This window comes from Panthera onca, chromosome E3, assembly GCF_046562875.1.
Source record: "Panthera onca isolate mPanOnc1 chromosome E3, mPanOnc1 haplotype 2, whole genome shotgun sequence".
In the NCBI taxonomy this organism is placed as follows: Eukaryota; Metazoa; Chordata; class Mammalia; order Carnivora; family Felidae; genus Panthera; species Panthera onca.
In genome coordinates, this window is record NC_138354.1 from 34,484,623 (window position 1) to 34,512,013 (window position 27,391).

Sequence of the window (27,391 nt, forward strand, 5' to 3'; positions counted from 1 at the left end):
ATTACTGAAGCTTTAGAGTGAGTCGAATCAGGTGTAATTTCTCAGACTGTGTTCTTTCCAAAATGGTTTTATTGTCTGTATTCATCTTTCCATGAAAACTTTTTACTTGTCTGTAAGTATAAAAAAAATCCTTTTGGGATTTTGATTGAAATTGTGTTCAAATACAAAGACAGATTTGTGGAAAACTGACATCTTGAGTCGGAGTCTTTCAGTCCATGAACATGGTATGCCTCCGGTTCTAATGATCTTACCTCTTGGAAGTCCAGTTTTCCCAGGGGATGTTTCTTGTGCATAGCAGATGGTCAAGGTCTACACTGGTTTGTAGACTGAAGTGTCCCCCTTCCCCCCCCACCTTTTTAAACAAAACCAGAATTCCTTCGTTATTCTCTGAGAAACTAGTCTTCCTCTCACGAATTTATTTATTTTTTTAGTTTTTAGAGAGAGACAGAGCTGGGGAGGGACAGAGAGTGAGGGACACAGAGAATCCCAAGCAGGCCCCATGCGGGGCTCAAAGTGATGAACCATGAGATCATGACCTGAGCCAAAATTAAGAGGCAGATCCTTAACCAACTGAGCCAACCAGGCACCACCCTCCACCCCCCACCCCCGAAATCAAACAATTTCTGTGGCCACTAGTGTTTTAAAAGGTCTTGGATTTGTCTGTTTATTGATAGCCTTGATGGGTCCCCTCAAAAGGAAGATGAGAAGAAGGTGTGGTGAATGGTGGTCGGCCTGCATCAATGTGTAAAAGAAATCAAACAATTTAGTCTTCTGTTCTAGGTTGCTGTTTTTTGCTTATTAACTTATTATTATTTCTTACATTTGCTCTGCACTCAACATGGGACTTAAATTAATGACCCCGAGATTAAGAGTCGCATGCTCAACCAACTGAGCCAGCCAGGTGCCCTTCTTAAGTTGCTGTTGGTGGTTTTATTCAAATAAATGAACCCATTTGAAATTGGTTGTGTTTGACTGCTTTTAAAAAGTTTTAATTAGCACAATCAAGAGTTTGCTCTCCCCGTGTCTGAACTCATCCTCAGCCCCTAGACTGCCTTCTTTGTAACCAGTTCTTCAGGAAAACCCACACATTTAAGTAGATGCTGCCATTTGCCACGGTGTAAAGAGAACTTTCAGGACTCCATTCCCTCCTGACTCCACGTGTGCAACTAGTGTGTCATCTTTTTCCTTCTCTGGTGTGTTTTCTAAGGACTCTTGGACTGGTGTCCTGCCTTAGGAAGTATTTGGGTTGTACCTTTTGCACCATGGTTTGCTTTGCTGTGTGTGTGTGTGTGTGTGTGTGTGTGTGTGTGTGTGTGTGTGGTGCACGCGCCTCTTGTGTTTTTACTTTTGGATGAGGTAGTGCATATTCTCGGAACCATTGAAATGACACGGAAGCCAGAAGGCAAGGAGAAAGCGCCTGATTCCGTGGAAGTAAACGTGCACATAGCGTGTGGTGTGTCTTCTGTCCCAGGTAACACACACAGCCTTACTCATTGTGTAAGGACACCCTGGTGACCCACTCGGTGATTCGTCTCTTGGTGGGCATCTCCCCTCGTGACTGTTTTACTTTCCTTAAACCTACATGAATGTAGAGCGGACTTCACACATCAGTCAGTTTTGTAGATCACTGAACATTTAAAACACCAAAATGTTGCATATTCATTTTAGAGGACTGCTGCAGGAAGCCGAACAGTTCCGCTCCAGCTGGTGTGGCTCAGTTCACTGTGCACGCCACTGACCCTGCGTAGCCTCAGAGACCTTTGTGATTTCTGGAACTGTTTTGTCCCCACACAGAATGGCCCGTTTCTGTTAAGATCTTGTCTCTGTCTTTTGCATCCAGCTTTATCGAGCTCTAATTCGCCCTGTAGGTCATTCATTCACTGCACGCAGCTCAGTGGCTTTTAGTGTATTTACAGTTGTGCACCATCACCACGGTCCGTTTGGGAAGATTCTGACACCACACGAGCCCCTGCACTCCTGAGCTGCGACCCCTCCAACCTCCCCATCTCCCCAGCTCCGGGCGAGCGCTGATCACCGTTCTGTAGATTTACCTGTTCTGGACACTTCATAAAAATAGAGCCATTAACTTCTCTGTAAAAAATGGTGCTTCAGTGTAAAGCCTATGCTTGTGGAGATCTTTGGGCATGGATGCTAGTTTTCTTTGGAATGGGTTCCTAGGAATGACATTTGAGTAAAAGGGTATTTGGCATTTTGGTTTGAATAAATACAGCCCCTAGGTCGGATAGTTGACAGCCTTTTGACCCCACTCGTTTTGTGAGACCCACAGCATCAAGGGGGCATTTCCAGTATTTTTCACTGTTAAGCTGTTAGATGGAAATGGTATCATGTTAGTGAGGGAAGTCGAGCATGTTTATTAATCATTTGTAGTTTATAGGAATTTCTCCTCTGTGGTAGTTGGATTGATTGTTCTTGATTTTTAGGAACTGTGTGTGTATTCTGGCTGTTAATCCTTTGGCCGTGTGTGACGCAAATACTTCCTGCCTCTGTCCTGTGGCTTCCATGAGGCTGGGTCTCTGCTGGGCCTGCTGGGACTCACCTTTTCTTTCCCGCCAGTGGTCTGTGCTATACAAGTTAGTAGTTAGTGCCGCAACTCTAAGCTCTTCGGTGGTGCAGATCGCAGGCCCCTCTCCGCGCCAGCCAGTATGCACGCCGGCCGGCAGAACGTGGGACGTGACTGGCAGTTAGGGCCATCCTCTAGGGAAAGGATGGTTTTTACATAATCACGCTAACCTGGAGGTCCCAAACAAATATTTTTATTTAAGGTACACGAATTTATATGTGGCCGTCTTTGGGGCTTTTATTTTCATACTCCTAATTTAAATCAGGATTCAGAGCGTGAAGCTAACTGTCAGGTCTCAACACAGCGGGTCTGCTCTGAACCTTCAGGCTCTGTGACTTACAAGCTGTGCGGGCACTGGCCTTGGCCCCTGCGGTGGCCCGCCAACGGCAGAGGACCAAAGCAGGCCCTGGTTAGTAGGCCAGGACCGTGATCTGGAAATGGGCTCCCGGCCAGCCTCATGGGGGATGGGTGTAGCCACATTGTGTATAAAATCAGAAAAGTAATGAAAGCCGAGCACTTTGGAGTGGTGTTATTGATTCGGCCATGGTTTCATTGTTAACGATACCTCCAGCCTAGCAGGCTAGCCCCAAGGGGCAAGCTAGTGAAAACCAGTAACAAAACAAAACCCCCTCTTCCGCATCCATCCTCGGTGGCTTGGCAGAGGAACTTCTGACGGAAATAAGGAGCTTCTGACGGTCATGGGACCGACAGTCTCGACTCCGTGGCAGCAGACCTGGCCTGAGCAGTGAGTGGGCTGAGTAGCAGGAAGCGACAGCCTGCGCAGCAGGGAACATAGGAGAAAGAAATTCAGAGTCCTTATCGGAGCCTTCAGGGCCCTCCATGGCCTTGGCCCTGCCCTCCTTCTCCGTGGCCCACTGCCCTTGACCCTGTTCGCTGAATCCAGAATAGTGTGCTTCTTTAGGATGTCTGACAGCCCGGCTCCTTTTCGTTCCGTGGTCTTTACCCACGTGTCATCCCTTCCTTCAAGGCTGCTGGTCCCGCGGCTCCATCCCTGTACTCTGTTTCCCCCTCTGTTGGAATTCTTCCCTCTTGTCTGCTCCCACAAGAAAGGAGCACCAGGAGACCGGGGTGGGGGTGGGGGGCTTATCTCTGTGCTCCCTCCAAGGCCCAACCCAGCGCTTGGCACATATGAGATACTTGATAAGCAGGTTGGCTCACTGGGTGCTGGCTCCACCCAGCCCCCCCAGAAATGGATGCCCTTACCTCTCGAGCTCTTCCCGCTCTTCCTGCGTTCAGCAAAGAAGTAATTAAAACATTGTCTTAGTTAGTAGTTACTGTAATTGCAGGCACACAGGGCCTGCCTGTGTTCTAGGGAGAGATGTTGAGTCCTGGGTAATGTCATGATAATGGATTAGAAAGGATCTTTTTGGGGGCACCTGGGTGACCCAGTTTGTTAAGCTTCCACCTTCGGCTCAGGTCATGACCTCACGGTTTGTGAGTTCGAGCCCCATGTCAGGCTCTGTGTTGACAGCTCAGAGCCTGGAACCTGCTTTGGAGTCTGTGTCTCCCTCTCTCTGCCCCTTCCCTGCTCTCTCGCTGTCTGTATCTGTCTCTGTCTGTCTCTCAGAAACAGACATTAAAAAAAAAAGAAAGAAAGAAAGGATCTTTTTGAAGCACAGTTGAAGTTTTCCAACTAGGACCGCATTCAGAAACTGCCTTAATTTTGTATTTTTTTAAAAAAATTGTTAACGGTTATTTATTTTTGAGAGAGACAGAGCGCGAGCAGGGGAGGGGCAGAGAGAGAAGGACACACGGAATCTGAAGCAGGCTCCAGGCTCTGAGCTGTCAGCACAGAGCCTGACGCGGGGCTCGAACCCATGAACCGTGAGATCATGACCTGAGCCACCAAGTCAGATGCTTAACCCACTGAGCCACCCAGGCGCCCTGGAAACTGCTTCTGAGAGGCTTCCCTTTCCTCCCCAGGCACAGAGAGTGACAGGAAAGCATCTGTGTTTCTCACAGCCCCCAGGCATGTGGTCTTTGTAACTGGGGAGGTGAGCATAGTCAACAGCCAGTGTTCCTGGTCAGTACCCGCCTCGTTCCACTCAGTGGCTGTGGGGGGGGGGGGGGGGTTCCCTTTAGAAATCACTGAGTCCTGGAATAGAGGAGACCAGTTGCAGCTGCAGAGTTCTTGGGGCCCACCGTCCTCACCTTTACTGTCTCCTTGGTTGATTGCCACCCCCTTGTGACCTCCGGGTTCTGTTCAAGGCCTGGAGATGGTCCATGGTTCTGCCTGAGGCCCAGCCTTGCCTTAGAAGAATCCTCCACAGGGCCTGGCATTGACTCCACAGCAGCTGAGGCTTCCCGCGGTGCTGCGTGTTTGCCCGGACTCTTAGCCAGGTCTTAGGGGTTCCGGTTTCTTAGGGAGTATGCCATCTCACCGTGGCCTGTGAGTCCCTGATTCCGGGGATGTCCTTGGAGCACCCGCCTCCCCAGCCCCTACACGTGGGGGCTGTTTGGGACTGCCCACCCCCACCCCCACTTGCTGGATCCCACAGATGAGTCACCTGCTCTGTCTCCCTGTATAGCCAGCCTTCAGCGGCTGCACTCTCTGTCTCAGTCGTGCTGAGTGCATCCTCTGTGTCTGCCTGTTGAGTTATCAGCTGTCATTTTGCTCCTCCGGGTGAACTTAGAGCTAGGTTCTGTACGTTAGGATTCATGCTGTGGACCAGGACGTCAAGATGTCAATTGTAGTTGAATTCTGCAAAGCAAGAGTGAAGGAGCTGTGTCTGAGTTGGAAGAGCTCTCCGGAACAGCGTGTGAGCGTAGTGCAGGACGCAGGTGTTCTGATGTATTGCTGGGCATTAATTGGCAGCGTTGTGGGTCTTGGTGTGTCCGTGTGTCTGGTGGACACACAGACCTACGCGTGTCTTAGCGAAAGTGAACAGGAGTAGGATTAATGTGTTACTAATTGCCATTGGAAAGAGCTTGGATAATGACTTGGGGGGAGGGGTCCCACGAGTTTGAGAAAGACTACCTGGTGTTAAATCGTAGCCCAACAAAAGTCACAGTACAGATTGTCGCACCATTCAATGGCAAAAAACAAAACCCGACTGGAGGCAGTCCTTGTCAGGGAATGGTTGAATAAATCGTGATATGGTATGGTGCTATTCAGAATTAAATTAATACGCATATTTATGTGCACCGACTTGGGGTAGCTCTAGTTTGTTCGTGCCCTGTGAATACCATTTTGTGTTCAGAAGAATTTCACGTACGTTGTTGCACGTGCATGCATATGAACCTTGAAACCTGGAAGAGGGCGCATGAAACAGTGGCTTCCTTCATGTTAGGAGTGAAGTGGAGGAGTCCTTATTTGCCCATCTTCATCCTGTACTGCTTGCCTTGGTGCTGTTAGCATTTCATTCTTTGAAACCCAAAAGTAAAAGTAAATAATAGAACCAGGACCTGCACAAAAATGTTTATAGCAGCTTTATTTCCAATAGCCTCAAATTGGAAACAACCCAGCTGTTTGCAGGTCAGATGGTATGTCCCTGCCGTGGAATCCTACTCAGCGATGTAAAGAAACCAGTTGGTGACCTGAGTCTCCAGGGAATTATGCTGAGTGACACAAGATGTTCCAAAAGGTTGTATGCCACGTCCATTTATGTAACATTCTTGAAATGACAAAAATATGGGGATGGAGATTAGTTGTTGCCGGGGGGTTGTGGGAGGGGGGGTGCACACTGGGAGCTGGGTGTGGCCATGAAAGGGCAACCCAAGGGTCCTTGTGTGGGACCCATTCACTGTCTTGACTCATGGACACGTAGACCTACTTGTGTCTTACGACTGCAAGTGAACAGGAACAGGATTAGCATGTTGCTTCAGCACCAGTGTCCTGGTTGTGAATTACATAGTGCTATGATTTTGCAAAATGGTACCAGGGGAAACTGGGTAAAGGGAATTGGATCTTTATTCTTTCTTTTTATTTTATTTTTTTTTATCAAAGAAAAATTTTTTTAACTTTTAGTGTTTGTTTTTGGGGGAGAGAAAGAGACAGAGTGTGAGTGCCGGGAGAGGCGGGGGGGGGGGGGGGGGGGTTTGCGGGAGGCAGGCACAGAATCCAAAGCAGGCTCCAGGCTCTGAGCTGTCATCACAGAACCTGATGTGGGCTTGAACCCACGAACTGTGAGATCATGAAACTTTTAACTGACTGAGCCACCCAGGCACTCCTAAAAAAAATTTTTTTTAATGTTTGTTTTGTGTGTGTGTGTGTGTGTGACGGAGAGCACGATCAAGTGTGAGTGGGCAAGGGGCAGATAGAGGGAGACAGGATTGGAAGCTGGCTCCCTAGCTGACAGGAGAGAGCCCAGTGTGGAACTTGAACTCACGAACCATGAGATCATGATCTGAGCCAAAGTTGGCCTTTAAATGACTGAGCCACCCAGGTGCCCTGGATCTCTATTATTTTTACAGTAATTGTGACTCTGTAATTTCACAGTATGTTTAATAAGGAATGAAATCAGCCTGATCTGATAGAAATTTGCAGGAGTACGGGTCATGTTGAGAGTAGGCACTTAAAAAAACCACATAAAGAAATTCAGCCTTGGGGCGCCTGGGTGGCTCAGTCGGTTAAGCGGCCGACTTCAGCTCAGGTCATGATCTCGCGGTCCGTGAGGGCTGTGAGTTCGAGCCCCGCGTCGGACTCTGTGCTGACGGCTCAGAGCCTGGAGCCTGTTTCGGATTCTGTGTCTCCCTCTCTCTGACCCTCCCCCGTTCATGCTCTGTCTCTCTCTGTCTCAAAAATAAATAAATGTTAAAAAAAAAAATTAAAAAAAAAAATTCAGCCTTGCCATAGCGTTGTCTTACTTTATTCAGGACCTCTTCCTTCTTTATTTCTTCTTGACTGGTGCTTCTGGGCTCATTTGGGGGCTCCAGTGAACTTTTAGTTTGTCTAAGGGGTGAGCATTTCTCCTTGAGGACAGACCACGTGGGCAGACTCAGTCTTGAGGAGGAAAAGCAGAGAATGCAGACAGGGTTCCCCTAGCAGCGGTGCCCCTCACATCCAGCTGTAACCCGAAGCCAGTGGGTCCATTGCTAAAGACGACTTCTGGTCTTCACCTGAGAATGTTTGCTCTGGGCCCGCGTTTATTTATGTATTTTGAGGGAGGGAGAGTGTGCATGTGCGGGCATGGGAGAGGGGGCCGAGGGAGGGAATCTTAAGCAGGCTCCACCTTCAGCGAGGAGCCCATCTTGGGGCCACGATGACCATGACCTGAGCCAAAATCAGGGGTCGGACGCTCAACCATCAGAGCCACCCAGGCGCCCTTGCATCAAACTTCAGATCCTGTTTCTTCTGCTGGTCCTGCCCCAGCACTGACCCAAGCTCCCTTCCAGGCTACCTTTTTCTGTCTTTCATTGTGTGAGAATCTCTGGCATGCTGGTGTGGATGCTTCATGCTGAAATTTCCCGCATATATCTTTAATATCAGTTACATTCCTTGCTTCTTAGGCTTACGGGTCTTCTCTTTTGTCTATTTTCTCTCTCTCTCTCTCTCTCTCTCTCTCTCTCTCTCTCTTTTTTAATGTTTATTTATTTTTGAGAGGGAGAGACTGACAGAATCCGAAACAGGCTCCAGGCTCTGAGTTGTCAGCACAGAGCCTGATGTGTCACTTGACCTCACGTACCGTGAGATCATGACCTGAGCCAAAGTCAGACACCCAACTGAGTGAGCCACCCAGGCACCCCCGTTTTGTCTATTTTCAAGTGAACTTTTAATTTTGGATTAATTTTAGATTTACAGGAAGGATGTAGTTTGTGTACGGTGTGCCCATGTCAGCAACTAAGGAACTAGTAACCAAACTCCAGACTTCCTTTTTTCCCATTAACACCCGCTTTTTATTTCTGGACCTCATTACCTTTTGGGAGTGATTCTCTAAATTGATGAGGTTTCTTGAATATGTTCCTTGTCCGACACCCAAGAATTGGGGGGGGGGGGGGGGTGGGGCTTTGAAAAAAAGAATGTTGAGGTAGAGTTCCTAGAGATTCTATGCATCACTCTGATGTGGATGAGAGAACCGTCCTGGCTCCAGCCCCAGCAGACTCTGCTGCTGAGCCATGCGGACATGGCGGGGAACCACAAGCTTGGACGAGAAGGTGACTTGGGAGTTCAGATGGGGATCTTTAGATGCTGATGGATTTCTAGAACCAGTAGTACCAATGTTTCTAAACTGTCCTTCTGAAGTACATTGGGGATTGCTAATTAAGAAATCATTATGCAGAAAGATACCCGTGTTCTCATTTACCGCGATAACCTCTGCGTCAGTAACAATCTTTAAAATGGGTTCAGGGTCTGGAGAGGAGATGAGGGGAGGCGGACTAAGCAGAAACCAGATGGCTTTTGCCTTGGAATTCCAAGTGAACCAGTGGGCCCGGAGTTGAGAGCGTGTGCTCTGCGTTGGCACTCCATATATTCTGGCCTCTTAACTGCGCTGTGGTTTTGCTCACTGGGTTGTAATCACTAGTTGAAAAGTTTGAGGGGGAATCTGGGGCCTGAGCGGAGACTGAATCGGAGGTGTGGCTCCATCTTTGTGGCTGATGCACCACCTGGTGGCAGTATACACCTCTTAGTTGGAAGGCTCTGAGGTCTTACTGTGGTGGTTCTCTGCCCCCCCTCCCCCCCCTTTTGGGGAGAGGCTTGAGTAATTTTTGTGAGGTGACAGAAAATGTCAAAAACGACAAACTGAAATTCTGCTTTGTCTGTTACTTCATCCAAGAGTGAGATTGAGATGCTGAGTTAGCACCACATCATTTCCATAGCAATTGGCCAGTGTTCTTTGTTGAGCGATCCTGTGTTATGACCTCACAAGTGGAAGTCTGTGGGAAGGGACGCAGAGTACAAGCATGGCCTCCTCAGTAACAGGAGGAGATATATAGGCTTCGTAACCAGCCAAGCTAGCCTTCTGTGGGTTTCTAGTCTTTAGAAAAGGCATCTTGTGCCCCTTCTTATACATATTAAAATATATGTATATGTATAAATTGTGCCTTGGGTGCTTACCACAGGGTTTGTCATAGCAAGGTTAACCAGTCACAAGTAATGGAAATGATCTTTGATTGTATTTGAGTCTCAAAAATACATTTTCAAATGATAACTCCTCCGCACCCCACCGCACCCCTACTGATATTTGGCACATTAGGGAACTTTTGTCTTTCTATTTGAGGCATTCCATATTGTCATTGGTGCTTGCCACATGTCCCCAATGTTATTTGAGACCATGTCTGTCAAAAAGTTAGTGTAGTTCATGTTTGGCCAAATGAGAGTTGACACATAAGGGAAAATTCCAATTAGATGGTATCTAAAATTCAGGAACAGGATCACTTTATATGTGGTGATAAATAGATACACACCCCAATCTTAAACTTCTTTGATGATAATGAAAGCAGACTTAGTATTTAAGATAATTCTGGAAGCCTAGTATAGAGTTTTTGTGGGCTTCGGCTGCTTTCATCGTTGAATTCCGGTCCAGGGATTTACTGTGTCTTAATTAAATTTTTAATCCTCTTGCTGAACTAGCTCATTTATGAGGAGCTTTTTTTAACTGGATATATTCAGTCCCTTAGGAGCTAGACTTGAGTTGTCAACTTTTTCTACCAAGGCCCCATGGCACTTGGTTGGGAGCTTCACGGGGCCTGTCGTTGGTCAAGTTTCTCCTATACATGGTGGACCAACCAGGGACTTTTTGTCATTTCACAGCCACTGGCTTAGACTAGCATCTCCATGCTTTTGGAGGGTGGAAAAGAGCAAGTGGGTCAGCCCAGCACAAATGTGTAACTTGGTGTGTAAAAAGGTGAGGTGTACTGCTCAGGAGAACCTGGTTCAAAAGTAGAACTCTATTTACTTTGCCTTTAGGGGCCTATGGCAGAGAAATCCCATCTTGCTAACACTAGGGATGGGATCCCTTGTTTATAGATTACTAGCCTTTCATCAGTTGTTGCATTGTAGTTAATCCTGCTTCTGCAAAACTGTGACCCAATTTATTTATCTTCCCACACTGTACATACAGTAAAGTGCTGTGGAGGTAAGCCCATAGATCTTTTGACTTGATCTTGATTTTTATCATTGCCATAACTTCTGGTGAGAAATACTCTATTTCAAGTCACAAAACCCTTAAAGATACCTTGTTTCAGCTATAATCTGAATTCGCTTGGATGTCAGAATCTTTGGCATTATTGGGGCGCCTGGGTGGCTCAGTCGGTTGAGGGTCTGACTTCGGCTCGGGTCATGATCTCCCAGTTTTTGAGTTCGAGCCCTGCGTCGGTGGTCTCTGTGCTGACATCTCAGAGCCTGGAGCCTGCTTCAGATTCTGTGTCTCCCTCTCTCTCTCTGACCCTCCCCCGTTCATGCTCTGTCTCTCTCTGTCTCAAAAATAAATAAAATTTTTTTTAAAAAAGTAAAAGAAAAAAAAGAATCTTTGGGATTATGAATCAGTTGTCGAATTCTATGACCTACAGTAGTGCAGACTGCTTATATTTACACATCACCCTAGTTTTTAGGTGTGATGCTCTGTTTTGTATACAGAGATGATTTGTTTGTGCTTTTGTGCATTAAAAATCTTATTTTAGGGACGCCTGGGTGGCTCATTTGGTGAAGAGGCCGACTTTGGCTCAGGTCATGATCTCACAGTTCATGAGTTCGAGCCCCGCATCGGGGTCTGTGCTGACAGTTCGGAGCCTGGGGCCTGCTTGGGATTCTGTGTCTCTCTCTCTCTGTCTGCCCCTCCCTGTTTGTGCTTTGTCTGTCTCTGTCTCTCTCAAAAATAAATATTAAAAAATAAATAAACATTAAAAACATAAGGCACTTGTAGCGGGACAGGTTTTGAAACAAGGAACTGAATTAAAATAGCAGGCATACGTGGAGCAAGTTACTGTGAGATAGTGCGTTCGTGTGATGTGTGTGTGTGTGTGTGTGTGTGTGCGCGCGCGCGCGCGCGCGCGCACATCCCACTGCTGCTCCTCCTGCAGGACCTCTAGTTGTGTGTTTGTGTGTCCTTCCAGTGTTTGTCATGGAAGGGGAAATGAGAATTTATCCGTTCTTATTCCAACAGACTGTCTCTTTTGTAACTGAGGTTGTGTGTGGTAAGATTTATTGCTTGGTATCTTTAAATTTTTTTTTTTACTTAACATAGCTTAGAGAACTTTACATTTAGGTACATTGAGAACCTTTAAAAGAAAACTGCTGTATAATATTCTGTCGGTAGAATGTGCCAGAATTTATTTCATAGGCCTTCATAGGGGTTTTTCCTCATAAAATATTTTTAATGATGGTTAGATGTTAATTTAGGAGGATAAATGTGGGATGAAAGACGTTTCAAAGTACCTGGTTTTTCATGTTGATTTTTAAGCACAAATGTTTTAAGAGTTTTTAGACTTTGAGGTAATTATAAGCAAGAGCAAACAAGAATTTGTCCTTCTCCCCCACCCATCCCAGGTTTCGTCAGGGTGTGGTGGTCGAGACCAGTTTAAAAATGTATATGTGTTTGTTTTTAAAAATACCTTTAGCACAATTAATTGAAGTGTATATATATTGATAGTTAAAGAATATCAGGATTGAAGTGATACAGATTTGGGTGGTAATATCAGTCTCTTGGCCTCCAAGGATTTTGAAGGTGTGCTTTGAGATGTGTAAGGGGAAAAGCATGGTTTATTTATATCCAGAGATTCTTTGACGGATGTAATCGGATAGTTGGGGGTTTGGGAGAGTGTCTAGAGGGGAATGGCGAGGGTGCTGTCCGTGGTGCTGAACCAGACTGCCCGCTGATGGGGGAGACATGTCGCAAGACTAGGACACACTTAAGTAGCGCTTTTCAAAACCACATCTCCTGTTTGTAGCTGAGACTGCTAATTTCGATCAGAACGTGTACAGGCAACATATGGGGGCCCACATTAGTTGCAGTGACATGACATGTGGAGGATGGAGAGGGTTTACACATGGTGTATGACCCTTTTGGCCAGTGGAGGCTATTTAAATCCCAAATCTTGACATAGTGTTTTTTTTTTTCTTTTAAGACAAGGACCTATGTCAAAGTAAGAAGATTGTGCATAAATAGTGATGAGAATGTTACATTTGGCATTTACAAACCCTATATTTGCCCCTCCTTGCTTCGAAGTTTTGCATCCGTGCCTTTGATTATGTGTAAATGTTTGTCAAGCCAGATTTCAGCAAGCATTTAGAATGACAAAACCTTTTTATGTATTTCTCAATCCCTTCCAGACTCTTTATAAATGCCAGTCCTTCTAGGGACCCCCTTTCACACACCCTCTACCCCCTCCCCCAACTTCCAGTCCCTCCAGTTCTGGTTTTTGTGTGGATTTATAGTTTTTAATTATTACAGTAACTGCCCTGTGACACTTTGAGAGACACAATTTGATGTTTTAAAGCGTTGACATGTGGTAGAACATTCTAATGCACACTGCTGTGTATATATTTAGTAAGCTCAACAGTATTTTCTCTGGGGTTGAGTTTTAATGAGTATGAAGGCTATTTCAACATAGTGCAAATGGAACAAATGTGGTATAGTGATTGCATCCCATTTAGCATTTTGAAAACAACCAAAATTCATATTTATTTAGTAAACATACTAGTAAATACCTTTTGGGTTAGAGTATGTTTATTATGGCACACTTGGAACATACTAGTGACTGACAATCATCACAAGTACAAATGTGTTTTTAATCCAAGATTTGAGGGTAAAAACCATGGAATTTCTTTGTTTTCTTTAAAGCTGGAGATACAGATGATCCACCAAGAATTACTCAAAACCCTGTTATCAACGGGAATGTAGCCATGAGTGATGGGCACAACAACACAGAGGAAGATATGGAGGATGGTGAGTACATGTGGTTTGTTTACTTGCAATGGGCAGAAACACAACTGGATGTGCTATAGAGTCTTCCTTGAGTACTTGTGAGTTTCTTAGGAGTAGCTAGTTTTCAGGAGGTTTGTATCTGAGGAAAATTGAGGAACCTGTTTTGGTTTTGAATTTTAAGACGACCTACAAATTTCAGGGTAAGTTGGTTCTCCTCAGCCCAGGAGAGAAGGTTTCAGTACAGAAGTTTGTGATAGATGGGTATTTACTCAGGCTTGCCCTTTCCCCACCACCGTTAGCGCTCAGAACAAGTGTATCTTAGTGTACCTTACTCTCCTTTCCTTTTTGTTTGCAGCAAGATACTTCTAGACATTGGAACTTGGCTTTCCATTGCATTCTTACCGTAGTGTGTATATCAGTTGTCTGTAGCCGAAAATCCCTCCCTACTCCCAATAGGTGTGAAAATCAGAATCCAGCTTTGGGCTTCATTCTCCCACACTAACTTTTGGTCTATATCCTCTATGCAAAAAGCGTTTGCATATGTGTATGCATGGACATTTTGTGCCCAGGAAATCCATTTCTTTCGAGGCTATTTCTTCTTTATAATTTGTCAGATACGTGACCTATACTTTTATTTGCAAGGTCAAAATCATGAGACGGTAGCAGCCAGTAATCACTTTATGCAGTCCCTGGAATCTTGCAGTGTAATATGAAACCATGTTCTGTCAAAAGCATGTCCATCAATCCTCATGAGGGTTGTGTCCTTCCCAGGGGAGTAACGGGGCAGTTGAAAGAAACCGTCAGTCACGGGCTGCACCACCAGAAGGACTGCTGTTCAGACCTCCTGCCAAAAGTTCAGCCTCCATGAGAAACTGCAGCCGTAGTTGAGAGTTCTCTCACAGTGCGGTTTACCCCCTGGCAGCTGGCTGAGGCAATATCTGAGGAAGGTAAAGAGGCGTGGTCTGAACCCCGCTGCTTTGTTACCTGTGGAGTGCGCTTTCCACCGTAGATCAAGGGCAACGGTGTGGGTGTGGTCTCTTTGGTTGCTGGGCTCTTGGTTTAATTTCAGACACCTGAGATGCCAAAAGTGCTTCTGTGAGCGCAGTTGGGAAGGTGTGACCAGGCCAGATGTGCCAGGTGTGAGTTAGAGGTGGGTTCCAGTCACTTGCAGAGCGGTTACTGGCCCACCCCAGGCAGCGAGCTCCCTGTCTAGTTCCACAGAGCAATTCCAAATGACTATTTCTGCGAGTGTTTTTGGGGAGGGCTTGGGAGGAGGTGCAGATGTAGATGAAGGGCAGGTTCTCAACCTTGGTGGCGCTGTTGCCTTTTTGGGCCGATCATTCTTTGTTGCGGGGCAGTCCTCTGTGTGATAGGATGCCAGTGCCATCCCACCCATAATCCTCGCTCCCCGTAGCCCCGACAACCAGAAACGGCTCTGCATTGCTAGATGTCTCCGGAAGTCCAGGTTGCCGGATTGCCTCGGTCTCCACACCGTACATAAAACCCCATTCCTTTTGAGGCAAATTTTACTACTAAATTAGTGGTAGTAAATAATGGTGCCAAACCATAGAACCTAAAAGTAGAAATATTGCTGTGGTGAGTTACCACTTGGGAACATTACAGGAGAAAGCAGAGTGTGGTCTTCAGTTGCACGGCCTTCCCAGTTGGGGATTTGAGGTGTGTTTTGAAAGGTCCAGGCTAAGAGTGAAAAGATTGTATCTCTTTAATGGTAAAGAGCGGGAGGGAGATGGTTCTGGTTCTAGGAGTAGAATTAGTTTAGGGCAGCATTTTCCCAGTTGTGATAATTGCTTTGAAACCCTCTTCTGCAGGACGTTAGCATGTGGTGAGAGGGGCTGAGTCCAGTAACTTTCAGGGGCGCTGGGCCAAGCAAGGGTCTGCATTGTAGAGGACCTCCGGACCGTCAGCACCCTAACATCTTTCTCCAGAAGATTTGCTAATGATTCCCCAAGACTGAACTTTAGAACCCCCTTTCCGGAATCTCCTTCTAACATCGTAAAGTGGGGCACACAATCTGGGAAACGCTGGATTAGAGTGATGTACTGGGCAGAGGGGGGGGTTTCCTATATAAAAGTTGAGTGGCTGACAGCACAGATGGACAGGTGTTTGCTTGAGACAAAGAGCATTTAAAAATCCTGTTAGGGGCCCCTGGCTGGCTTAGAAAATGTTCGACACTTGATCTCGGGGTTGTGAGTTCGAGCCCCACGTTGGCTGTAGAGATTACTTCAAAAATAAAATCTTTTTTTTTTCTCTCCCCCCACCCCCCCACCCCCCGCCCAAATAAAATCTTAAAAAAAAAAAAAAATCATGTTAATGTGGAACTTGGACAAGAATTAGAATCATTTTCTGGTTACACCTACATATTCTACTTTGATTTTAGTTTCTTGCTTAGTTTTTTCCATAGATGACCGCAAGAAGTTTTAGAGCAAATACAGCCTCTGCAAATAGAGATTGTTGGTACCCGTGAAACAAAAGTAATTTCTGGGTATTAACTGGGACTTGGCAAAAAATGAAAAATTGAGGTTTGATAAGTTTACCGCAAGGGCGCCATTTGGGGACTCCGTAGGCCAGCCTTCTGATTTAAACAAAACAGAACAAAGTCCTGTACCTTCCTCTACCTTTTTCATGCAGTTGTACCCCAGGCCTCTGCCCTGTGAAGTTAAGGTTGGGGTACGAATGGGCGTGGTGGCCGCTTCGATGACAGCCAGTGCTGCTGTGGGAGGCACGAGTGGAGGTGATGGCTTCCCAGGTTTTCGGGCTGAGGAGGTGTGATGACAGCAGGGAGCGGGAGCTTTGTCGTCCTGTCCTTGACAGTAAACGGAGATGCGCAGTAATGCATTAATGCGCTGACGGCGGCATTGAGGCGGGTTACAAAGTCCCTGGACGAAAACTAATTCTGCAGGATGCGGGGCACCGTCCAGATTCCCAAGTGCACTGCTGTAAACATGTTTTTAATTTTTTTTTTTTTTAATGTTTATATCTGAGACAGAGACAGAGCATGAGCGGGAGAGGGGCATAGAGGGAGGGAGACACAGAATCAGAAGCAGGCTCCAGGCTCCGAGCTGTCAGCACAGAGCCCGACGCGGGGCTCGAACTCACGGACCGCGAGATCATGACCTGAGCCAAAGTCGGTCGCTCAACCGACTGAGCCAGCCAGGCGCCCCATGTAAACATGTTTTTAATCATGAAGTGATTATAGACACAGGGAAGTTGCAAAAATAGGACTTTTGAGTACTTTTCACCTGTCTTCTCGGGTGAAGACATTTAGGTCTCCTTTAATTCCTCATGGGACTGTCATCAGGCCAGGCCTTTCTGCCAGAGATGGGTTTCAAGTCTGCTCTACTCTTTTATAGACCCCCCCCCCCGCCCTTATCTTTTGGTATATAATGTAGTTTTTCAATTCATTCAATTGGTTATGAAGAGTTGGGAACCACAGGGCAACATTTTTATTCTCATGAAGTCTCCTAGCATATTTCAGAAACAAGTCTGTCCTGAGGATATGCCTTGAATGCGAGGCGGAATCTCACATGGAGTGTATAAATGCACGTGTGAGCTGAGCTCTGTGAGGCAGGATGGCTGCAGGCACTGGCTCCTGGCTGCTCCTTCTGCCTCTGAAGGAAGGGCTTGCCATCTTGCAGTCTCAGTGCCATGCAGAGTTCTGGTTGGTTCTGTTGCGTACTTAAGATCAACTTCGAATTTGGGCTGAAGTTTGGGATGGAGAAGGCATTTATGATGCGTTTCCAATTTGACTGTATAAAAATCTAATCCTATAATGGGTTGAATTGTTTCTGAAAACAAGTAAGTGAGTTACAAGAGAGGCAGGACTTTGTGAAGTTGAACTCTTTAGGTCCCATGAGTGTGTGGCCTCTGGTGACTTTTATTTGGCTGATTGCAGTTCTTTGGTCTCCACAAAGAGCCCAGTTTTGTGCTCTGCCTTGCGGGGGGTATGCTAAACTTCAGAATATGGCATTTTACAAACCAGAGGCTAGGTCACTGTTCAGGGTGCACAGATCATGGGTACTGAAACCCACTGTGGTCATTTTGTAAAACACCTCAGATAAGATAAAACCACGTAATCTCAGCGAGCCTCAGTTTTCCTCATCTGTGAAGTGGGACTTCTAGAACCCCTGCCCTTGCCTATCTTGCAGGATTTAAGTGCTGCTCACGTGTGATTTGTGTCTTTGAAATAGTGGCCCACGTATTTCCTGCGCCATTCCAAGACATTAGAACACATTTCTTGGCTTTTTGGTACTTTGGTCCCTCAGAGGGATTAGGGTCATATCTGCCACCTCAAGAAGCTGGAGTAAATACTGCATCTCTCAGACGCACCCCCCCCCCCCCCACCCCGTTCAGCCGCTCTTCCTCCCAGAGAGCCTCTGTGGTCTGCTGAGCAGGGTTGTGTGTAGCAGAACAGTTGGGGATGAAGAGTGTGAAAAGAAGGTGTCAGTGCTAACTGTCGCATTTCCTCTTGGTTCTTATTTCTTTGGTAAAGAATACTACCCTCTCATGAGGATTGATGGACATGTTTTCTTAGGAACAAATTCAGACAGTCACAAACGCAAGCAGTCTCTGTACCCTGAGAAGTCTCTGTCCTGAGCGTTTGGTTGTCTTAGAAGTTAGGAGACAGAAGGGTGAAGGAAGGCGGCATGTTGTTCTTCCGAACATGCCCTTCCCCGAGCCCGAGAGTCTCCTCTTGTGCGTCAGGAGCCTGGGGGGCAAGGATGGCAAAATAGCCCCCGCTGCCACACCAGAAAAAGCCTTCCACGCACCTATGATTCTTGCATACGCCAGTGGTGGCTTTTCACATCGTGGCCCTCATTCCCCTGCCAGCCTGTGAACTGTACCCCGTCTCCAACCAGATAGTCACCAAAAGTGAGAGAAAGCATTTAGAAGCTTGTATGGCAACTTGACCTTGCTGTGGCAGCTCTCTGATGTCTCGTAAAAGTGCCGGTCAGTAAGGGTGGCGGGGCAGCCTTGGGAGGCTGCCACTCCCCAAGAGTTTGAGAAGCACCATATAGACAGCAGTTGGGGGCGGGGGGCCGCAGATCTCCTGGCAGCCTGAGTCACTTGTAAATGAACAGTCACCATGGGCACAGGGTGGAATTCTAAAGTGTGACTTGTAATTGAAAGTCTGCTAAGAGGCACTCTATCGATATATTGCTTTCTATTGGAGGAAACCTTAGTTCTGTACATGGCCTTCACGTCTTGTTGAGTAAATTGAACAATTTTTACCATTCGTGTTGAGAAGAATACCGGTTTCTTTCTCTATAAATTATTCCCCCTAGGGAGTCCAGGCTGGTATTTCACAGAAACTGTGAACTGATGATGTTAACGTTTGTTTGGGGCTAACTTCTCAGCAGTGTTGTCTCTAGAACAGCGGGAATGACTGTTCTGCCCCCTCGGGGCCTGGTGAGCCTGCGGGTGCAATGCCCCCTCCCCTTCCTTTCTCCAGACTTGACTCGGCCTGAGTCTGCCCTCCGCTTTTCCTCCGCGCGCCCTGACCTTGAGCAGCTGTCCCACAGCCGCCCCGGGCCTTCTCTGCAGAGCCTGTCCACTCACCAGGGAGGACTTGGCAATTTCGGGGCTCGAGGGTAGAGTAGACGTTCTTACAGGCCCAGCTCTGGAATCTATAGGAGGGCAGGCAGGGGTGTGTCGGTAGCCCTCTGGGATTTGGATTTCATTCACACACAAATGGCGTGTCCCCTCCCTCTTCTAGGTGCCATGCTCTCATTTTCCCAAGAGTTAGGCTCTAGCAGTTAGGTCGCAGTTGTGCGGACGGCTCCCCGACGTGGTTGGTTGTCCCGCGCGGGTCCCACGGTTGTCGGCTGTCAGGTGTGGTCTCACGACGCCCGAGCCCTGTGACTGACACGGCCTTTTCTTGCAGACACGAGTTGGCGCTCCGAGGCAACCTTTCAGTTCACTGTCGAGCGCTTCAGCAGACTGAGTGAGTCGGTCCTTAGCCCTCCGTGTTTTGTGCGAAATCTGCCGTGGAAGATTATGGTGATGCCACGCTTTTATCCAGACAGACCACACCAAAAAAGCGTAGGATTCTTTCTCCAGTGCAATGCTGAATCTGATTCCACGTAAGACAGTTTAAATGATGCCATTACGAACCCACAAATAGTTATGCTCCGTGATTGGAGGCTCAGTCTGATCGGCCTCTTTGAGTTTAAAACTTTTGCCTTTCCTTGCTGCCTCTACATAGCCCTCTGATTTTACATTCGATGAAATACATTTCTCTCTTTAAAACTCAACGGTAGGTATTCTCTCCAAGCTAGAAAAGTATATGTTTTTCTTGCAAACAAGACACTGAGGTTCAGGTACTAGAATCTGCCAGCCCAGGGAACACGGAATCAGGGTCCATCTGGACTAGCTGACTACTGGATTACCAGGTTTCCTTATTCTACCAGTAAGTGCCTGAGGGGAAAACTGTAGCTGAGGAACATTCCTCAGGTCTTGAGGCCTGGGCATTGTTGTGTTAACCAGCTCCTGTGTGTTATTCAGAGAGTTTGGATTAAAACATCCTTTGAGGGTTTTACCACATGGGCCTCCCCAGCTTATTTTAGAGAAACTGTTTTGTTCTTACAATTCTTAAAAAGAAATATGTAGTAAAATGTCTTCAAATTAGGAAAAGTGTTTATGGTCCCTTTATTCAGATGAAAACAAAGATCAGAGGCTTCACGTTTTCTACCTATTGATAGATCCTCAATAGCTTGGTTCTTCCCTTAATTAAAAACTGTCACCGGTCAGCGTATATCAGAAGCTTAGTTGACATTGTTTGAAAGGGTCCCAGATCACTTTGTCACTGTGTCCTTCTCCTCCCATATCGAGGAATCTGTGAGAAGGCTGCTTCCTTGGCCCACATCTGTCCAGGCTCCCTGCCACCCCCAGATTGTCGCCCTTTAGACCTCTCAGTGAAAGCTGGTCCCCAGAGGGCCACAGGGCACTGGCCTTGGCTGCTCTGTCCGAGCTCCAGGGAACACAGTCCGTTACATTTTTCTTTTTTACGTGGATGTTTAAGAAGTGCCAGGCCAATTCTGTGCTGCAGCCAGGGCCTGTATATAGGTTAAAATTTTCCTTCCTGTGTTCACATTCTGATCTGATTTCCGGTGAGTATTGAGGCTACATTTTAGCCTAACAGACAATTTGGGCCTGACGGTAGTTTGGGAACGCGGTGAGCCGTCCGGCCCCGGAGCAGGCAGCCTGGGCAGACAGGAGCGCCCATACTGGGCCTGCACTGCCGTCACTTCAGAGCTCTCTGGAAACTCTGCTGTGTGTGGCTCTGCTGTGGCTCCGAGCCCCCAGTGGCCCTTTAAAGGGCTGCGTCCGTTTGGTTTTTATGCACAGATCCAGAGGCTCTGTTGTGACCCGCCCCCAGCCTGACTGCAGCCCGGACAGTTGGGCTGTGGCTGTGACTAGGCGCCCCTGCTCAGAGCTTCCGGGGGCTCCTGGAGGGGAGCTCTTGTGTTTTCACCCAACACCCAACCCAGATACCAGAACAACTGTCTGACCAGAAGCTAGTCTCTTACAGACTCTAAAGGCCAGTATCTAAAGTTCAGAAACTGTATTTTATTGATACCAATTAAAAAAAAAACTGACCTAAAAAAGAACTTGTAAAAATTAAAATAAAACCATGGCTCGGGGCACCTGGGTGGCTCAGTCAGTAAACGTCCGACTCTTGATCTCAGCTCAGGTCTTGATCTCAGGGTCATGAGTTCAAGCCCTGCGTTGGGCTCTGTATTGAGCTCTGCGTTGAGCTCAATGCCTACTTAAAAAACAGAACAAAACAAAAACAACCCATGGGTCAAATCAGTACAGTCCACACTGGGGGGGGGGGGGGGGGTTCCCTCAACCCCTTTTAGCTTCTTTGTTCATTAAAGGTAAATGTGTCCCCCCACTCCACCTCCCCAAATAGAAGGACGGGAAAAAATGTGGGAATTTTCACATGCTCTGTTTTGAAACAATGTGTAAATGTCAGTTAAGTGGGTCACCTGAGGCTTAGGTTCTCTTTGACCAGGTCGTGGTCTTGCCATGCACAAGCTGTGCTGAAGATAATAAATTACAGAGACGACGAGAAGTCCTTCAGTCGACGCATCAGCCACTTGTTCTTCCACAAAGAGAATGACTGGGGCTTCTCCAATTTCATGGCCTGGAGCGTAAGTAACCGTGCCATTACACTGACTGACCTGAGCAGCGTTCCTTCTTCATTCTGCAGATCCTTCTGTTCGCAGTGAGAATGTTTGCTCTATCAGGTGAACAGGTGTCTGTGAAAATGTGATCTCTCCAGTTTGCAAGCTGAGGTTTTGAAGCAGCCAGCAGACAGGGCTTGAGTCTCAGCTCTTTGTCGGACGTCTGTAAGGTAGTTCCTAGCTTTCCCAACAGGCCGAATCTCCTTTAAAAGGGGGCGCTTCCCTGAGCCAGGCCTGGTTTCATGTACCCTCATCAGTTCCCCACTTAGTTTGAGAGAGAGAAAGAGAGCCCGAGCAAGGGACGGGGAGAAAGGACGAAGGAGATGGAAAATCCGAAGCAGGCTCCAAGCTCCAAACTGTCAACACAGAGCCCTCTGTGGGGCTCGAACTCAAAAACCTTGAGATCGTGACCTGAGCTGAAGTCGGACACTTAACCGACTGAGCCAGCCAGGTGTCCCTTGGCTGCTTTTTGCAGAAGTGGAAACCAGGGCAGGTTTTTAAGGGGGCGTCCTGCTGGGCTCTCCAGGCCCTGCTCCTGTGAGCAGGTGCGCGTTCCTTCCAGCCTGTGCCCTGGCGAGGGGCTCCCCGGGACTTCCCAGATGCCTCCAAGAGGAACCATGCTTTTGCTGGTTTTGTTCAGAGGACACTATTTAAAACCAGTCAAAACACTGCAAAACCAGAAGCATGATTTGGGTGTTTTGAGAAAGCAGTCTTTTCCTCTAACATGCAGAGGGTGTGAGGGTAATTGTCTCTTTGGAATGTAGCACGTGTCCGTGTGTTCTTATGCAAGTTGGATATTCTTATTTTTTATAGGAAGTGACTGATCCTGAGAAAGGATTTATAGATGATGACAAAGTTACTTTTGAAGTCTTTGTACAGGCGGATGCTCCCCATGGAGTTGCGTAAGTTTTTCTTTAATTGGGCGCTCTTAAGAAATGCCTTTTGTGCTGTAGTGAAAGAAACATCAGCATATTAACAGTGCATATATTTAACCGATAAGCACCCTCCCTGTGTTTGCCCCTAGGCACACACACCTTCCCCAGCTTCACATTGACCCCTTCACTTGACACATGTATTGAGCATTTTTTGTATGCCAGACACTGCTGTGCACTAGGAGTGTAATTCTGGTCGGCCAGTTAGCCACGGGTTTCTGTCCCCAAGGAACACACAGACTGGTGGGGCCGTTGTGGCGGGGAGGGGGCAGTTCCTACCACTTCTGGAAGTGGCAGGTGTGATGGTGGAGGGGTGGCGGGCGGGAGGGTGAGGGAGGTGTAGCCGTGCTTGGCCTTGGAGAGAGCATGGGGTTGGGCTACATGTTAAGGAGGTTAAGGGGTTGGGGCAGGGAGAACACCAGGAGTGAAGGCACCGGCAGCGAAGTGTGGGGTTGGGTGGCGCATCTGGAAGGGGCGGGAGTTGAGGTGGGTGCGCCGGGCCATGGGGACCTGCTGACTTTTCAGGGCTGGGGACGGGGTAGGCTGGGAAGCACGGTCTGGGAAGAAGTGGAGTGGCGGGCGCCCGGCTCTCCCCCCTACCTGTGTGTCTTCATGCGGCCCGCTCTGGCAGGAGGGTGTGGTTGGCCTGGGTGGAATCCGGCAGGGACTGTGGGGCAGCCAGGGAGGAGCTGTTACTTAGCCCGGGTCCTGGCTGACGTGGCCAGGGCAAGTACAGGAGGGATCCAGCTTTTCTTGAGCAGCCTTTTCAGGGCTTGAGTTGTAGCAGGGGTGGAGGCAAAAAACAAGAAAACTCAGTTTTTTGGGTTTGTCCCCCCCCCTTCCCCCCCATTTTAAAAACCTTTTCCCTATGTTTATGATCTACTTTTCTTGACTAAAAAAGTGGGCTGGGTTTTTCAGCCTTACCAATCAAAACTGATTTCTTGGCTTAGTGTTACTTACCACAACCTATTCAGGCATTATCACCTAAATCTTTGTGATTATGGATTTTAAAATAACCATTTATAATTTAGAATTCTTGCCTTTTCTTGCCAATTTTTAAAATGATCCACAGATAGGCACATACTGTAACCAGGGCCGTGTGGTATACCCAAGTGTGTCAGAAAGGTCACGGACTGAGCCCTGGAATCAGCACTTACTGTTGACCCTGACACCTGGTCTGGTGTTGACCACAGCTCAGTGGCGAAAGTGTTCGTTCTTGTCTTCATGTTATGTGCAGATGGGGATGGGCCCGGGGGGTGGTTTGACTGGTATTCCCTCGAGCTTCCTGTCACTATGGGCTGGGGGAGGGGCGTGCAGTGGGGACCGCCAGCTCTGAGAAGACCTACCCATTCTGCTCAGAGAAGACCACCAGCCTAGCAGGTTAAAGAGAGAGAGCGCTAGTTCAGAAGTCTGAGCTCAGCTTGCCCCGGTACACATGCCTGGCTTCGCTCGTGTGTATGAGTCTGCAGAAAAGAGGGGTTTCAGCCGTTGGCATTTCTTGCTGACTCCACACGTGACTTAATACGAATGCAGGAGAGCCACACTGGGAGCCAGTCTGATAGAATCCAGCCAGTACGTGCGAGCGGCGATCTCGGTAGACGAGGACAGCGCTGCCGTCGGCGGCATTAAGCTGCTTCTCCAGCGCTGGGTTCGTGCACGTGGGTGAACTGAGCCCATGATTGTGCCCAGAACTGCGGGCCCTGGTGCCCAGGCAGGGGCCTGGCGGTGAGGAGTGCGTGGCAGTCGCTCCCACGTCAGGATGGCGGGAGACAGGCGGTGGTGCACAGCAGTGTGGCGGCCACACGCTCCACACGCACTTGCGGAAGCGAGGCGGTGTCCTGTGCGGTTTTCCCTCAACCTCGAACTGGTCTTGTAGGTGGGATTCAAAGAAGCACACGGGCTATGTCGGTTTAAAGAATCAGGGAGCGACTTGTTACATGAACAGCCTGCTGCAGACTTTATTTTTCACAAATCAACTACGAAAGGTAAATGGATGGTATTTCTCTCCCTCAACCTCCCGCCCACCCTCTTCTCAAGTTTTAAGGGACAAGCAGAGTCCTGTCGGCGGACTTTGCCGTGTCTCTCCCGGTACCACCACAGTGCTGTCTCCGGACGGGGGCCCCTCTGGGATCTTATGCGTATCTTTATTCCTCCGTGTTTGGACACTTGTGAAACTAACTTGGATGATCAAAAGTTTGCTGGCTAACCTAATTTTGTTGGGCTAGAGATACTAAAAAAAAAAAATTTTTTTTTTTAAATATGAAAGGCATTAGCAGCAACATCTGAAAAGTTTTTTATGTTAAAATTGAATTGCAAAGCCACCGGCTGTGAAGTCTAATTTCACATACAGGTAAAGGTCATTTTCACGAGAGCGCTAATAGTGAAGACCGCAGACACCCCCCGAGTCTGGTACAGGCTAGCTAGTCGGCAGTCCTTTCGGAAGGCCATGCGAGGGTGCAGGCCACACGGACTCCGGGTTGGGGGCGGGGGCAGGCACTGGCTGGTCTGCTCTGCTGGCTTTTCCTGTTACGTTGGCACTGTAGTGACCACGACAGAACGGTATAGTCGGGACCGGGGGTGGGGGTGCAGATCATCCCAGGGGCACTTAGGTTTCGTGACACCTTTTGTTCACGAGCGATGTGAAGCTAAAAAGTGTTGTTCCAAGAGGTGTGAAATACAAGTGGTTCTCTTTGGATGTCGAGTTGTACGTAAATTTTTAAATTCTTTTTTGCTTTCTCATGGTTTTTATGTTGCCTCTACAGACTTTGAGGATCTTTTAAAAAAGTTTCCTGAGCTATTTTGGAGGGATAGTTAGAAGCCCTACCAACTACCTTAGCCGTTGTGATATTGGAAATGATACTTTCACATAAAATTCCATTTTTATTTCTTAATCGATTATTTTAGGCTGTGTACATGATGCCAACAGAGGGTGATGATTCATCCAAAAGCGTCCCCTTAGCATTACAAAGAGTGTTCTACGAATTACAGCACAGCGATAAGCCTGTAGGAACAAAAAAGCTAACGAAGTCCTTCGGGTATGTATCGTATTGCCTTCTTCGCCTTCTCCTTCCTTCTGCAAGGATGGGTGAGCGCGTAGTAGGAGAACCCAGAGCGCAGTGTAGGCATTTCAGCGCGCCTGGGTGTTTCGATCACTGGATTTGGTTTGTCCTTTCCGTAATAAAAGGCTGTGGTTTGGAATTTGGCCTGAGAAATAATTCACCACTTAACGACGTCCTCTTATGCACCGCAGGACGTTCAGAACAGGACAGAGCTGTGAAGATGTTGGGGCCCTGATAGAATTCAGTGGTCTTTAAATTGGGGACCCCTAAAGATAATTCCCTTAGAAGATGGATTGACGAATAGTGGCCTGTCCCTGCAGCTCGGTTTTCAAGTCTGAGTTGCTTAGTTTACTCTTACTTGAAGCCTGGAAGTGTAAATAAATACAAACATTCCTTTTCTCTTTCCAAGGTGGGAAACTTTAGATAGCTTCATGCAGCACGACGTTCAGGAGCTGTGTCGAGTGGTAAGTTCGCCGCCGTAACCGCACACTACTTAACATTGACTGCTGTAAAGCACTGTCGGACGTGGTAGCAAGTACAACCTCAGACCTGCCTCGCGCCAGTGCAACTCAGGTGTGCCCATCTCTGTTCAGGACAGAGCCAGGCCAAGAAGGAAAGGCAGCGTCTGTCTAGTTTACAAGCCAGAGAGAATGAGAACAAAATTGTTCTTGGAGAGGGCAGCGTGAGGGGAAACTTGAATTTCGGTAGTGGTAGGTAGTGTGGTTTAAATCTGCCGTTGGTACATGTGCCCTAGTTACCAGTCGGAGAAACCACAGATTGGCTGACCTAGCTGTCCTGGCCGCCCTGTTTCGCCGTAGACTAGGGACTCCTGTTACTCCGTAGCGCCCAGACTTGTCCTTTGCACAGAAGTTCTAACAGAGGCAGCTCTCTGTGCAGGTGATTCTCCCCCAAACCATCTTTAGTCACTAGCAAATTCCCGTCCTTCCAGTCGTGACCAAAGACGCACAGACACACATAAAGTCACACACATACACAACATGAAACGGCTATTCAAGGTGATTGGCTGGGCAAGGTGTGTTTTCTGTTTTGCAGCACTAGCTGGATTGAATCCAGTTCATTAAATATCCATGGACAAACCAGTCAATCCTGTTGACAGGCTCAACCTCATTTATCTCTTGGTGTGGACCAATACGAGTTAAGTTTAGTGCTCAATTTACATGCTTTTCCACAGAGGTAAAATGAATATAAAAAATGCTTCTAAAGGCACTACAGATTACTAATTCATTCCAAAGGCTGTATAGAGGTTAATCTCAACTGTTGCATGTAGATATTTTTGTAAATATCCAACCGAGGACGAAGATTTTGTATGTTTTCATAATTGCATGCTGGAGGTCATAATATTCATAGTCTAGAAATTCTTTGACCATTGAAATTTCCTAGTCAAGTTTCGAATTACTGCCTGTTAATGAAGCATCGCATTTTCTTAAAGCCCAAACTTTCTCTTCCAGCTGCTTGATAATGTGGAAAACAAGATGAAGGGCACGTGTGTGGAAGGCACCATACCTAAATTGTTCAGAGGCAAAATGGTGGTATGTGGCTGCCAGCTTTAGAGAATGATTTTAAGATGATTTAAGAACGCTACGATAGCGACAATTAACACTTAAGGCCTCTTGTTTTCCTTATTTGTAGTCCTATATCCAGTGTAAAGAAGTAGACTATCGATCCGATAGGAGAGAAGATTATTACGATATCCAGCTAAGTATAAAAGGAAAGAAAAACAGTAAGTTCCGTGTACATAATCTTGGCCTTCCGCTCATTTCTGTTTTGG

The 27,391-nt window shown here is 47.3% G+C and overlaps 1 protein-coding gene and 1 long non-coding RNA gene across 6 annotated transcripts in view; one reads left to right on the forward strand and one right to left on the reverse strand.

Annotated features, from left to right (window-relative positions):
* The window catches only part of USP7 (ubiquitin specific peptidase 7), a 66,522-nt gene that overhangs the window by 20,240 nt on the left and 18,891 nt on the right, over window positions 1-27,391 (forward strand). The window contains exons 1-10 of one of the 4 annotated variants that reach the window (XM_078439988.2): window positions 6,162-6,186; window positions 13,321-13,425; window positions 19,307-19,505; window positions 21,440-21,578; window positions 22,425-22,513; window positions 24,420-24,528; window positions 25,448-25,578; window positions 26,012-26,066; window positions 27,072-27,152; window positions 27,253-27,343. In XM_078439988.2, coding sequence (XP_078296114.1) covers window positions 13,383-13,425; window positions 19,307-19,505; window positions 21,440-21,578; window positions 22,425-22,513; window positions 24,420-24,528; window positions 25,448-25,578; window positions 26,012-26,066; window positions 27,072-27,152; window positions 27,253-27,343 — 937 coding nt within the window. In that variant the 5' untranslated portion in view covers window positions 6,162-6,186; window positions 13,321-13,382. Of the gene's footprint in view, window positions 1-6,161; window positions 6,187-8,597; window positions 8,696-13,320; window positions 13,426-14,178; window positions 14,352-19,306; window positions 19,506-21,439; window positions 21,579-22,424; window positions 22,514-24,419; window positions 24,529-25,447; window positions 25,579-26,011; window positions 26,067-27,071; window positions 27,153-27,252; window positions 27,344-27,391 lie in introns of those variants that run through there. The other 3 variants (XM_078439987.2, XM_078439986.2, XM_078439989.2) reach the window with 3 other exon arrangements.
* Window positions 2,875-8,591, reverse strand: LOC132689051 (uncharacterized). 2 transcript variants are annotated; one of them, XR_009614813.3, is made up of 5 exons: window positions 8,458-8,591; window positions 5,110-5,303; window positions 4,754-4,914; window positions 3,806-3,828; window positions 2,875-3,357 (listed from the first exon to the last, which is right to left on the reverse strand). It is a non-coding gene; the product is annotated as an uncharacterized LOC132689051 (long non-coding RNA). The 2 variants fall into 2 exon arrangements; XR_009614811.3 differs by lacking the exon at window positions 3,806-3,828.